This window comes from Spermophilus citellus (assembly GCF_964194105.1).
Source record: "Spermophilus citellus genome assembly, chromosome: 8".
In the NCBI taxonomy this organism is placed as follows: domain Eukaryota; kingdom Metazoa; phylum Chordata; class Mammalia; order Rodentia; family Sciuridae; genus Spermophilus; species Spermophilus citellus.
In genome coordinates this window covers 139202793-139217007 of record NC_138189.1, presented here as the reverse complement: position 1 = coordinate 139217007, position 14215 = coordinate 139202793, and the positions used below count along the sequence as shown (strand labels likewise).

Below are 14215 nucleotides of genomic sequence, written 5' to 3'. Positions count from 1 at the left end.
TCCCCTCCCTTTTTCTTCCCCCCCCCTTTTTTTTGGTGATTCTGGTGATTGAGATCAGGAATGCTTTACCACTGAGCTACATCCCCAGCCCTCTTTATTTTTTTTTATTTGAGATAGAGTTGTCCTAAATTGCTGAGACTGGCCTCAAGATTGTGATCCTCCTGCCTCAGCCTCCTGAGTTGCTGGGATTACAGGTGTGTGACACTGTTAACAGGTTTCTTCTCTCTTTTAAGGAGAGAGTAAAATGGAAAACAATAGCTGTTTTAAAAGACAATTTTAAAAAAACTAGTTTATTTTCCCATTCCTTCCTCATTCTGGGGATAAACTGTCAGGTGAAGGATGAGTGGTCTAACCTAGGTTTCCAACTTAACCAGCCAGTTTCAGTAACTTAGCTTTCCTGTTGCACATTTTGTCACAAATACAGGGATGACCAAGTCTTGGTTATGGTCTACAAACCTGCAAACTTTCTGAAGCTGAGACAGTAGGGAAGGGGAGAACAATGACTGTTCTGTTTCTTTCAGCTGATTTAGCGATAGCTAGCTGTTTCTGTTTTTATCTTGAGCACCCTTAAGATGCTCACATGGGGGCTGGGATTGTGGCTCAGCGGTAGAGCACTCACCTAGCACAGGCGGGACCAGGGTTTGGTCCTCAGCACCACATAAAAATAAAGGCATTGTGCTGTGTCCACCTACACCTCAAAATAAATGTTAAAAAAAAAAAAAAGATGCTCACCTTTTCTGTCAACAGTGGTCACCTTGGTGACATGGGGTAGGGGTGGGGTTTAAAAAAAGGAACCTTTTTTTTACATTTCTGTGATTCTGAAGAGTTTTAATCCACCAAGCATTTGCTATATTTTTAACCTTTAAAATATTCTGCTTCTCTCTAGGAACTTGGTTAAAAATTTTAACAAGATCATTTCTCCTGTAAATGTGGATGCTTATTGTTCTTAATCAGGCTTATTATATTCTATGTCAAGGGGAAAGTTGATTCTAAAATTTTCTTCACATTCATTTGAGCCCTTCGCATGATTGCACATCTGGGTTCAGGTTTCATATAAGACTAAAAATGCATCTTCTGTTACTACACTTTGTGATTTTCCTTCTTGCTTTCCAAACACAGGTTTCTACAATTTCAAAGAAACCCTTTAATGGGATCATAGATCAGCACTAGAGGTTTAAGCAAGTTTCTTTAACAAAACTTTTGTTTCCTGACCTTTACTTCAAAAGCTTGATTTCAGACTTTTTCAGGGAATATTTCAAGACTAAAGGCCTTGACTGTAGAGTCCCACTTAATTTAAAAAAAAATTATAATAAATGGACCCAAACCCAGCACCTCCCATGTGCTAAGCAAGCACTCTACCAATTGAGCCACAACCCCAGCCCCACCCCCACCCCCACATAATTTTAACAACACATAGATCCTAATAATCAGGAGTGGTAACAGGGAGGAAATATTAACAGATAAATGTAAATAGAGATGCTGCCCCTGTAGAAATAAATGGCTTTCCGTGTGCCACACCCCACCAAAACTATACCCTCTTAAAAGACGCAATAGATTCCACGGCCTTTGTTTCAGTCATAAGATGCTCACTAATTTTTGCAGAAAATTCTCTTAGCAGACATTTCACATCAAGACATGTATTGGGATTATGAAGGATGACAGTGACCTTCTGAGGGCCTGTCCCTGCATAGATTCTCATGTGCAATAACCACCCTCTTACCCAGGGTATTGGCTCTGGCCTCTCTGAAGATCAACCAGCCTCCCCCTCACCCCCCCCCCACATCCTTGCCAACAATATACTGTTTCTTTTTTTGGTACCAGGGATTGAACCCAGGGGTTCTTAACCACTGAGCCACATCCCCAGCCCTTTTAAAAAATATTTTATCTAAAGACAGGGTCTCGCTGAGTTGCTTAGGGTCTTACTAAATTGTTGAGGCTGGCTTTGAACTTGAAATCCTCCTGCCTCAGCCTCCCAGGTGGCTGGAATTCTAGGCATGCACCACCCTAACTGGCAATACTTGAGTGGTAGGTATGGAAATTAGTGAATAGGAGCCTTGAAAAGAAAAAAAGAGTCAATGAATTTATTTCTAGCTGGAGGGTGGTTACAGGGTCTGGGCTTCCACCTGACCCCATGCTTTGAAGTTTTCATGTCATGACACACACACAGAGATTTCTGCATGTGTGTGGCCCACTGGGTCAGTGGCTGGAGCTCATGGGGCCTGGTCTTCATGAAGGCTCAGGCCTTGCTCAGCAAACCGGGGGCGACATCCTGCTCGTTCTTGGCATTCTGGTTCAGAAACTGGGTCTGGACCCTCAGTACTTTTGTTTATCAGATCTGTGAGGCAAGAAGGTAACCAACACCAAATCACCAACTTTAACCAAATCTGTTGGGCTGTTTTCAATCAGTCACTGGTTATAATCATCAAACTATCAGATTTTAAAGCCTGGGGAGGGCATGTTTTGGGTGAATTCCACACTTTTCTTTCAGCTCCCTACTCAGCAAGGACTCTATTACGGTTTTGATTTTAGTATCAACTCAAGGGAAAGTGCTATGGAGCATAAGAGATGTTATAGACACAGAATCTGTCCCACGGAAATCTCTGTCCTTGGATATGGAGCAGCCGAAAGAAGACATTCATGTAAGTGATTGCAGAGAGAGGAGAACGCTTGCAGGATAAGGTAAAATGGGACTGTCAAGAAGAAGAACTTTATGTCAGCTGCGGTGGAAATGGGTGGGAAAAGCTGCCCTTGGACAGGTTGCCAGGCACGTGGGAGACCAGCACCTTGACCAGGTCTCCAGTAGGCCTTCCCATTAGGATGAAAGAAGAGAAGAGAGCTACCTAGCCAGTTTCCCATTGACAGCGTGAAAGCAGAATACTGATAACTATCACGTGGGGTGAGGGCTTGGGGACAATAGGAAAGGAAAGGGTGGTATTAGTCATTACAATGAAACTTTTTTTCTCCACTGCCAAGAGTGGAACTCAGGGCCTTATACTTGCCAGGCACTGAGCCAAATCCCCAGTTCCTGAAATAAAACTTTGCAAAAGTCCTATGGTCAATTATTATTGCTTTCCTCACTTTCTTATATCAGAGAATGGAGGAACAATTGTCATCTCTGAAACCAACCCACTGCATTTCAAAAAAAGGTTTGTGGTGGCATGCCAGTGCCTGGGATCACCCTTCAGCTGCCAGCCTAGACATCCCCTTTCCTCAAGTTTAGAAAGTGCTGGCGCATCACCAATGCCAGGGGTGTAGTAAAGGGTGCCATCACCCACACGCTCCTGAAACCTTATCGAAGTCTTTTCTGTATTTCCCACTCGACGGGTCTGATAATAGTTGGCCCTTCCATGGCTCCAGATTTCTTTAACTGCTTGAGAAATTCACAGCTTCTGAAGCTGACATGGAAGAAGACCTTGCTGAAGAGTGGGGCCCATGGAACCCTATTCCAGTCATGCCTGGCCATCACAGGAGGGCAAACAGCCTCTGCCACGTGGCATCCTTATGAAAGGATGCAAGAAGAGATGTGAGATACCTTGTCCAGGTGGTGCAAGTGTAAGTGCTTTGACTACAGGTAAACCATGGAAAATACTAGCACAGACATCAGTGTGGCGGTATCACATAGAAGGACCAATTATCCCAAAGGCAGGCATCTAGCGGACCATGAGTCTAGAGCTCTGTACCCCACTGTCTACCCACTGTCTTACTTCTTGGACTGAGATGATGTGGCTTTGATGGTTTTTGCCAGATGAATTCTTCAGCAACCTGGTCAGGAGAGGGAATGTAAGGAAAGGATGAAGCTAAGGAGTCACCCAGGCAGCTGAATTGAGAAACCACAACTGCTGACAGAGTAGGCTGAAGGCAGGTATGCACATTACACTTGGAAGAAATGGAATCAGTCTCTGCTGGAATTGCCCAAACTGGCCACCAACAGAAGTGACCCGCACTTGTGTGACCTCACTGAGATGCATCACAGTACTTGAATGATCAGGTGAGATCCATCAGAGAACTGGGTGACCATGTAATGAATGAACTTGTGCAAGATGGGGGTCCCTGAATCTGGCAGGGCAGAGTATCACCTAGACAGATCCATCATGGGCTTTGCACACCTGACGGTGGCTTCCCGATAGCCACCGGGGTCACATCCCAGCCACCAAAGCAGCGCATACATATTGGGGTTACCTTTTTACCTTTTGTATAAGTTGTACAAAAATTTCCACTGGAATTCTTTCATTTGTGTCATTCCTTCATGTGAAATAGTTCAGTTCCCATCAAAACAAAAAACAAAACAGTGAGTGCTACCTGCCATCAAAGAAGAAGAACTTCCCACGTCCGTTCTTTTCTCCATGAACAAAGTTGCCCTCAAATCTGTCGGTGGAGGAGTAGGTGACTGTGCAGAACCCATGCGGCAATCCATCGTCATCCAGGTGTCCTGGGGAAAGAACCACAAGGCAAAGCTTCATAGAGTCTGGGCTCCTCACCACTGTCAGCCCGGATGCTGCCAGGCAAGTCCTGGGGTTGCCCGAGGACCCCTTCCTCGGCACCAGGTGGTCAAACATGCAAACCTTTCATTCTCGCTCACGCTGGCGGCACCCACTGGATCATGGACACTTTGTGAACTGACAGGTTTACAGGGACTTGGCCACATTTCAGAATATGAAATTTAAATAGGCTTGCATCTCATGTGGGACTGAGGGCCATTATCAATAAGATCTGCAGTGCTGGCGACAATGTACACTAGATCTTCTCATGTTTGAAAAGAAACTCTGTGCTTAACTGAAATGTGGTTCAGAGTCATTGTTAGAGTGTATCGCCAGATACATTATCTTTGCAATAAATTATCCAATTCTTGAGTTTTTAAAGTACCCAATATGATTTTATATATCATTCTGTTTTATGATGTGGAGGACCACAGTCATTCTGAGACCCCCCAAGTTTACATGTTATGCTCAGATAACAAGAAAGAGAGTCATGTCTCTAAAACTGCCCTGCTATTCATACACAGCCTCATTGGCTAAGAGTCCTTTTTTAAAATTTTTTTAAATTTTGGTTTTGAGGATTGAACCCAGAGGTGCTCTACCATTGATCCACATCCCCAGCACATTTTATTTTCTATTTTGAGATAGGGTCTTGCTAAGTTGCTGAGGACCTTGCTAAATTGCTGAGGCTGGCCTTGAACTTGCAATCCTCTTGCCTCAGCCTCCAGAGTCACTGGGATTACAGGTATGTGCCACCACCACACATGACTGGCTGACAGTCCTTCTAAGCTCAAACTTGAGCATAACCTGTTTTATTTTGCAAAATCATTCAGCTTTGAATGTTTAGCAACAACCTTGTCGCATACCCCCTACCACTGTGTGTCAGAGGGTTTGTATTCTAAATGGAGGCAGAAGTGTCCACAAAGCCATTTCATTAGTGATCTTTCAATTGCTGGCTCTTCCTGGATCCCAGGCGGTCTATTCTAATGTACATGTTTGCAGTCCACGTTTCAGTTCTTTATTACTATCTACATATTTCACAAACCCCAGGGATCACCTCATGGGGTCTCCCCACTCATTCTGGAAAACTGATTTTGCAGAGCTGGGTGAAAATAAGGGCAGTCATTACTCTACTGGCTTTTTTCCTGGGTTAACAACCAGGGTCACGGATGGAAAAGGAATAGAGACATTACACACCGTGTGCAGCACACGACATTAAATACTAAAATGTGGCTTCCAGATGGCGCACAGACAGGAGAAAACATACCAAACCACCACAAGGAATGTTTTCATCTCCTAAAATAATTTCTTCTAGCATGATAAAAGAATATTATCAGGCTGGGCTGTAGCTCAGTGGTAGATGGTTGTTCTAAGCATTCGTGAGGTCCTGGATTTGATTCCCAGCATCACAAAAGAAAAAAAAAATAAGAATATTACAAAGAATTAAAATGCTCCTTAGTTCTATTACTGATTACAGAAGGATAAAATAACAGCCAACAGATCAATATATTATTGCTACATCCGACTCCACATAAAATGAGTCTCGCTGAACGAGTTCAGTAAGACATGACTACTTAAATCCATGACAATCAAGATAGTCCCTTTCCTCTCAACATATGCTTTTCCCACCAGGGCCAGGAAATCAATTGTCAGGAGGGAACTAGGTCATAAGTGCTTTGTTTTTATATAAAAACCAATGGTACATGACCCTTGAGTCATATGAAATATGTGGATAGCTGTTTTCTAAATATCTACTGATGACATTTTTCTCACTGAAACAGATTAAGTTTACTTTTTTTCCTTTCATAAAAAACCCACTCAGTATACAATAGCAAAAGTTTTTTTTTTTTTTTAATGAAAATGTTGTTGGGATCAAATTAAATTTAGCCATTAAAGTTCCTATAAATTCAATGTCCTACTTTGAATTGGGTATAAAGTTCAGAATAATCAGGTTAACCTCATATGAGAGTATTTACTAATTTGTTGAAAATGCTTTTTTTTTCATAGAAAACAGTTCACACATTTCACACTTTACACAGTCAATGTTGATAAATCTGTTATTTCACTTTAGATCAAGAGAAATATTATGATAAACATGAACACTAATTCCAATGTAAATGCACCCTGCTTTCCCTCTAGCCTGTCCTATTTCTGAATAAAGAGCTCACGGTTCACCCTCAGCAATGGAACTGAACTATCAGGGAAATGGAAGATGCCAGACAACACACCAAAAGCGCATAGAGGTCAGCACTGACCCCAGGTGAGATGACCAGAGGCTCAACCCTGCTCCACGAGGGATGCCTGTGTTAGTGCTTTGCAACAGGCCAACGGAGAGGAGTCCCACCATCCTTTTAATCTCTTAGGAGAGAGAGAGAGGGACCTACTGAATAATGGCCATTTCTCAGGTGACCTTGTGATTCTAGAAGAAGATGCATAGGTGTGTGACCCTTCCCTGTCATTCTTAAGGTTTTTATTTTGCTGGTGGGGGAGTTCTGAAATCTCTCAGAGCACACTGGGGTCTCTTTCTCCTTCCTCTACCCTTCCTCTCCCCCCTCCTTCTTTTCTTTCTCTTCTTCTTTTCACAGTACTAGGGATGAACCCAACGTGTAGCTAAATATACTGCTACATATTTAGGCAAGGTGCTAGGCAAGTGCTCTACCACTGAGCTACATTCCCAACCCTTTTTATTTTGAGACAGGGCCTCTCTAAGGTGCTGAGGCTGGTCTGGAACTTGGAATCCTCCTGCCTCAGCTTCTGGAATAGCTGGGATGGCAGGTGTGCACCCACAAGTCCTGCTCAGGGATGCCCCACTTGACTGGCTTTTTTTTTTCCCCCATATCGTCAGGATGTGATCAACTAATAGCATTAGAAATTAGAGGCTGTGATCATTCAAGACTTCCACCCTGAATATTTAATAGCTCAGGGGATTTTTCTGAGCAGTAGAACTTTACATCTAGAAAACAACCAAAACAATAACAACAAAGACTTTTCCAAACAAATAAACACAGGGAACATAAGAAATTGGGTGGCTATGCCCCTCCATTTCCTTTTAACATTAGTTCTATGAGAGATTCCAGCATGATTTCATTTCAAATGTCCTTTAGACAATATGATTTATGATATTTTGTCATGTCAGTGATAGTCTTATTTAGTTAGTTTTTGCAGTGTGGGAGATGGAACCCAGAGCCTTGTGTGTGCCAAGCAAATTCTATACCCTTTTACCCCACCTCTAGTCCTAGGAAGAGTCAATTTAATGAAGTAGGATGTTGATAAACAGAAGAAGAACCCACTGGATCAAGTGCTTCCTGTTATCACTTTAAACCTCAAAACAATCTTCTAGATTTCCACCTATTTCCGCTGAGGACACCAATGACACATGACTTGTCTATGAATGCTGCAAGCCCTTCCCCCAAGGCCAACAATTCCTCTTCTCTTGGGAGGAGCGTTGAGCACTCTTTCTTCCTGGCTGCTATAGAACAAGGTGTCATTACAAAAGACAGGCGTGTCCAAGGCCCTGGTAGAGAAGGTAATCTTCCTAGAACTGCAGAGATTCTCAATAGCATGTCCAGGTTGTCAATTCCTGTCCCCTGCCAGTGTTACCTAACTTAAAGAGAAGCCCTGGTCCCCCCAGCTCTGATTGAGGTCGGTCTGCAGAATGTGCCAGGTCAGCCAACAGCCTTCCAGGCCAGTTTCCACTACACAGAGGGGGAGCACCAGGCCCAGAGGACAGGGAAATTAACTTGAATGACTGCTCTGTGTTTTTAATGCTGCTCCAGCTAATCCACCGTATATCCGTCTGCAGCATGATTTTAAATATTTATAGGCATTAGAGAAAGGAAAAGAAAAAGCAACAATTTCACAAGTCTACTTTTTCATTTTGTTCTAAAGATCATTATCTACTGAATGGATAGAAAGTTAAATATTTCCCCTTGAGTTACTTTTGAGTGAGGTTTTTTTCCCCCTGAACCTGATAGAAGCCAGGCCTCTACTCTGCCAGCAATGTTTGCCTCAGCAAAGGAAATTCCCTCCAGATCAGACTCTGCTGCTGACTGCCTCAGGCTCACAAGGGATCTTGGAGTGCAGTGTGGGTTTCCTCAAAACAAGAGACCCTTCCACACACTGTTGGTTTTGCACAGCCCTCCAAAAGTAGTAATAATAAAAGCCAAGCTTATTCTAATAATAATGCAAAAAAAAAAAAAAAAAAAGCCTTCCTGATGATACACTCACACAGGCTGTTAAAAATATAATTTGATTTTTAAGGGCAATTCACTGCAAGAGCTCAACTGTTAGTTGTGAGGGTCATAATTTCAGCACGTGGCCCACAGGGAGAGGGTGCTACCAGTACACTGAGCATGCGTTTGTCCTAGGAACACAGCGTGGGCAGTCTTATTACAGAAGCCAGGACAGGATGTTGGGTGGCCTGTTAATAGAAATATTACTGTTTTGAGGGCGCTGGGTAGGGGAACACTGAGCGGCTGTTTTCATCCTGGTCCCTTGTCCTGGGGATTCTGCTCTTTCCCTCTTTTGAGCAATTTTCCTTGGTGTCTCCTAGGCGTTTCCAGGGCTTCCTGTTTTTTTCCTGCTTCATAACTGCACACCTGGACCATTGCAAGGGGCCTATAAGGTGACATTCAGCTGCCCATTCAGCCCCTCCCAGTGCCCCTGCTTACCACTGCCCAGAGCAGAGCTCCAAAGGGTCCCTGTAGCTCCCTGGCCTCCAGCTGTCATCATCTGGTCCTGTGACCCACGATCCCCTCCCTCAGGCACCCTCCACTTCTCTCCTTCTAAGCCCAGTATTACAGCAGATCCCACAAAATGATTCTCTGGATGGACCCGAGTAGTTCCATGTGGGATGTCTTTGCTTTCAAAGTTTCCCTCTCAACTCAACTCTGTGCCACCTCTTTGGGGGAAATCTTTCCCCCTCTACTTCCCTAAGCTGCAAGTAATTGTTACTTGCTCTGAACCACTGAGATTCATCTATGTAGACATGCTACAATTTTAAACTGCTAATAGGGACTACATTGTATTCATTTTCTTTCCATCTATGGGTGGACAAAGAAATAGAAAAATAAATGTTTCCAAAGCCTCTGATGAAAACTAACACATGAAAGCTAAACATCACTCTTCACTGAACAAACTAGACTTTTCATGTTTTAAAAAGCCACAGTGAGAACAAGGAGCAGTGACATGCACCTCATCTCAGCTTATCCAGAGGCTGTGGCAAGAGAATCACTTGAGCCCCAGAGTTCGAGGCCAGCCTGGGCAACATAGCAAGACCCCTGTCTCAGAAGTCATAAAAATAAAAATTTTAAAATAAAAATAAAAAGCCACAGAGAGAGCTGGGGTGCAGCCCCCAGGTCTCAGAGCTTGTTGTTTACCCAAAGGAGCAGGGCAGGCAGAGGTGCAAAGAATGCTCCCTCCTGACAACCCCATTTCCCCTCTGGGAGTTCATTCACTCTGAGTTTAGAACTTCACTAGGTTACAATTCTACCCTGATAGAGATCCAAAATGTATATAATGCACAAGACATTTAAACTCAAGTCCTCAAGAGATCAGTTTCTCCCCCAGGGTACACTTTAATGGGGGAGGGGAGAGGAGAAAGGATTCCTGTGGCAGAGGCTGAAATGAAATTATCTTTCCCAAATGCATTATTCTGAGACACCAAACTCTGACAGAAAAACCTCTGAAGAGTTATTCTGATAAAGAACAATGTTGACATAATATTTAGCTGTTTCTCAACTCAAACACCCAAATACTTCATATAATTGACTGATAGAACAAAAATGTAAAAATATGTGGGGAGACAGTTTGGTATATTGGAGGGGAAGTCCAGCCTGTCTCTCCCCCTTGCTAAATGTCCTTGAATTAGTTCTTCTCTATGTCTCATTTCTCCTCCTCAGTAACATTAGAATATTTGTACCTGTCTCATAAGACTGAATGGATAATATGTGCAAAACACTAAGCACAGAACTTCCACATAATAAGAACTAATATACTAACAATTATAGCAACGATAATAATAGCTAAGACAATGAACTTCTGAGCAGAGAGGCTGTGTTTATGGAGAGAGGTAGATTAGTTGGCACTTGAACACCAAGATATTCAGACTAGTTTCTCTTTGGGAAAAGGTCATAAACAGTTTATATCATATACCTGTGTTAGATGTTAAGCAGAGCCCACTGCACAAGAATTAAAAAGGCCAACAATTGCTGAGAAAGGCCCAAGGGTGCAATTTGCCAGGAGCACAAACACAGCTTTAGACATCCTGCAAATTTGAACCTGACGACTCATTATTATTTATTTATTTTATTTAATTGAGACAGGGACTCGCCAGGTTGCTCAGGCTGGCCTAGAACTGTCAAGTGATCCCGCCTCAGTTCCCAGAGCAGCTGGGACTTCAGGCATACACCACCATACCTGGTTTCTCTAAGGACTTTTAAAGATCAAAAGTTATTCTAGGATTGGGAATGTAGCTCAGTGATAGAATATTTACATAGCAGGCGCTGGGTTTGATCCCTAGCACCACAGGAAAAAAATAAATTAAAAATTTAAAAATTTAAAATTAATCTAATTGTCTAGTGTTAGGTACCACTGAGTGTGTGTCCCAGATTGCTCAAGATAGTCAAGGTTTAAGCCAGTTGTCCCAGCATAATTATTAATAGTGCCCACTCTTGCTCTCAGGAGTGTTCTGATTTAGGACAATAATGTATATGCTCAACCTGTATAACTGCCTTCCCTGGTGATAAAAGGAAACTTCCCTGCTTCTAATCCAGGAGATTATCTCAAAAACAACACAGATACATGTTGAAAGCCTCCTTAACATTCTGCAAAAGGCCCCCAGGACCACAGGGGAAGGAGGCTTAATCTGTGATCAGGGTTTTCACAAGTAAAAAGTAAAAGTAAACTTTGAGGAATAAGAGTAAACCCTAACAAGCCCTAATTTGAGAAGAGCATTTTTCCCCCCATGACAGAGGCAGAAGAAGTCAGTAACTTAATTCAAAGACTTGTGGACCAACTCAATCAATGCCTTTGGGTCCCACTAAGTTCCAACATTAAGTTTACTTAAGGGGTACAAGCTCTGAGTTCACAACATTGTGAAAATTTTCTCAAGTTAAAAAGCATACTAATTGCCTTTGAACCTAGATGAAAAAAATAATAAGTTTTAATATTTACATCAGATTGAATACCTTTTGGAGAATTAATAAATATCACTCTGATTAATCTCCTTCAAGAGCACTGCAATAGGAATTATGTTTATGAAATCATAAAATTTGATTTTTCCTACTGTAGCACTGACCACGCATCCTTATGCATTTGTAAAGCGTTGCCACTTTAGTTTTTAATTGTTTGTGAGAATTTGTTTATACAAATTAGATAGAAACCAGATTCAACCAATAGCTAAAAATTATTTGCTGGGATGCTGTTTAAAATATTCTGGAACAATACCACACACAACATTGCAAAACATCACGACGCACGGTTTAGGGTAGGATCGAATAAATACGCTAAAGAGTATTTTCCAGTATTCAGTGTTACAAAATCATATCATCTGATGACACAAACAACGAGATTGTATAACGTCCCCACAGCGTTTTTCAGAACTACTAAAAAAGAGGTGGAGAAACTCAGCAAAACAAAGTGGCAAGGAAAGTCGGGGGAGGGGCGGCAGAAGAGAAGGGGCGGAGAAACACGACAACGCGGTGGTGATATCACCCACAGCCAACTGCAAGGAATTCAGAAAGTTAAGTGTCACCCAGCAATTTCGGTCGGGGTTTGCGGCGCGCCCGCACAGCGTGGCGGCGGCGGCGACACCCCGGCTCGGAAGCAGGAAGGGGGAGGGGGGCTTGACAGAGTTCGTTCCGGGAAGCAGAAGGGAGGGCCACCCGCCTCCCCGACCTCGCACGATCGAGCTCGGGGTCGGAAGCGTGGTCCAGTACCCTGCAATGATTTCATCCTTTTGGAGGAGCCGCCGCTGCCGCCACGTGCCAGGTTCGGCCCGGTGCGCGGCGCTGGGGGACCCACCCGGTGGCTGCCGCGGTGGCCGCGGGGCGCAGCGGCGAACGGAAGCAAAGAGCTAGTGGCCGGAGAGGGAATCCAGGTTGCCCAAACTGCACTGGGGGGTTGCTCCGCGGGGACAACCAGGTCGCTGACCTCCAGGGTACCCTACCCTCCATCCCCGCGAGGGGAAAGGCCAGAGTACGGGGCAGGTTAGCAACTCCAAGGGAGGATGCAGGCTGTGGCCGGGCGGGATGAAGCCACTGTGCATTCCCAGGGCCCCCGGCCCAGGGAGCCCCATTCCCGGCCTGCGCCCCGCCGCGAACGGTGAGCTCCCGGCAGCGTGGCCGTAGCTGTCCGGCCCCCGCCACCCCCTTAGGGGACAGTGGCTGCCGCGGGGCCCGGCACCTCGCAGGTCGCAGCCCGCCACTCCTTCGGCGCTCCGGGCCCTAGGAGTGTCCTCCCCGGTCCCGGAGAAATGCTTGTACCTTCCACTGCCTCCTCCACCATCTCGTCGTCGCTATCCATGGCGGCCGGGGACCCTGCCCAGCTCGGGGCCGCGCGGCTGCCTCCCGTCCCTCCGGGTGCTCCCGGCGGCTGAGCGAGCGCTGGGGCTGAGCCCTGCGAGTTTGGAGGAGGAGGAGGAAGAGGAGGAGCAGTCGGGGCTGGCTCGCACTGCCTCCCCCTACAGCCCTTTCAATTCCTCGGCCTTCAGCTGCTGCCGCAGCAGCCGTCCCCCCTCCCTTCGCCCACTTGCCCCTGGCCTCCGAGGCTCTGGGGTGCCGCGGTGGCCGCCGCCGCTGCAACTTTCTCCTGTGATACCCCCTCTTTGTTATCGAGCAGCTGATCCGCTGACATCACCCAGCGCCGGTGCGCTCCCTCCCTCGCTGATTGACAGTTCCCTGTCCCTTCCCAGAAGTAAGGCTCCTTAAAACGAAAGGCGCTCCGGGGCCCAGCCCTCGGGTCCCTGGGCCCTCGGCGTTTATCTCTTGCTTTTGAGCGACTTTGCGCGCTCCGAGCGTGCCACAGGGTCCTGGCAGCTCGGGGCTTCTCACGTGCACTCAGGACCGCAGGGTACCTGCCCTCTGGGGGTCTCCCGCAACTTGGAACTCCGCAGTGCAGTGCCCCCTCCCTCCCCGCACTTCGGGACAACCTCCAAAGCTCAAGGGAAGCCGAGGAAGCTTTGCTGCCGCCCCGGCGCCTCGACTTCCTCTCGCCCTCGCCCCCGCGTCACCCGGTGTGCCACCGGAGCTGCACAGTGCGGCAGGCACAAGAGCGCAGGTGCCCGCACTGCCCCGCATCGCACCCGTGAGCCGGTTTCCGAGACTCGAGGGGGTGTCATCCCGCCTGGATTCCGCCAGACTGCGGGTCCCACCCCAGGGCCCCCAGGATCCACCTTCCTTCGGAGCGTCAGGCCCTGGGGTGATTCAGAAACGCATCGAATACCAACAGCAGCAGGCTCTTTATCAGGCAGGAAACTAGCCGCACCGAGGGCTTGGCAGATTCCTCCTCGCGGTTGTAGTCATGGAAAAGGAGCCACCGAGTGGAGCTAACGAGGAAGGACCCTCCGTCTGGCGCGCCTCCTTCTCGCGCTTCCCGTCCTGTACGTGTGCTGTCCCCAGCTGTCCCTGCTTCTCCAAGTGCCAACTACTTCACAGATTCAGGCGCCTTCGAGTGGAGAAAACCACTGGGCACCCACTTCACGGCCCAGCCACTTCTCCACAGTGTCATTATGGTGCTGCCTC

The 14215-nt window shown here is 46.0% G+C and overlaps 1 protein-coding gene across 1 annotated transcript in view; it reads right to left on the bottom strand.

The window, feature by feature from the left end:
* The window catches only part of SETD7 (SET domain containing 7, histone lysine methyltransferase), a 49129-nt gene extending 35730 nt beyond the window's left edge, over window positions 1–13399 (bottom strand). The window contains exons 1-2 of the mRNA XM_081304783.1: window positions 12959–13399; window positions 4300–4429 (exon numbers count right to left, since the gene is read on the bottom strand). Coding sequence (XP_081160909.1) covers window positions 4300–4429; window positions 12959–12998 — 170 coding nt within the window. The 5' untranslated portion in view covers window positions 12999–13399. The remainder of the gene's footprint in view (window positions 1–4299; window positions 4430–12958) is intronic.
* Between the last annotated feature and the right edge of the window lie 816 nt (window positions 13400–14215).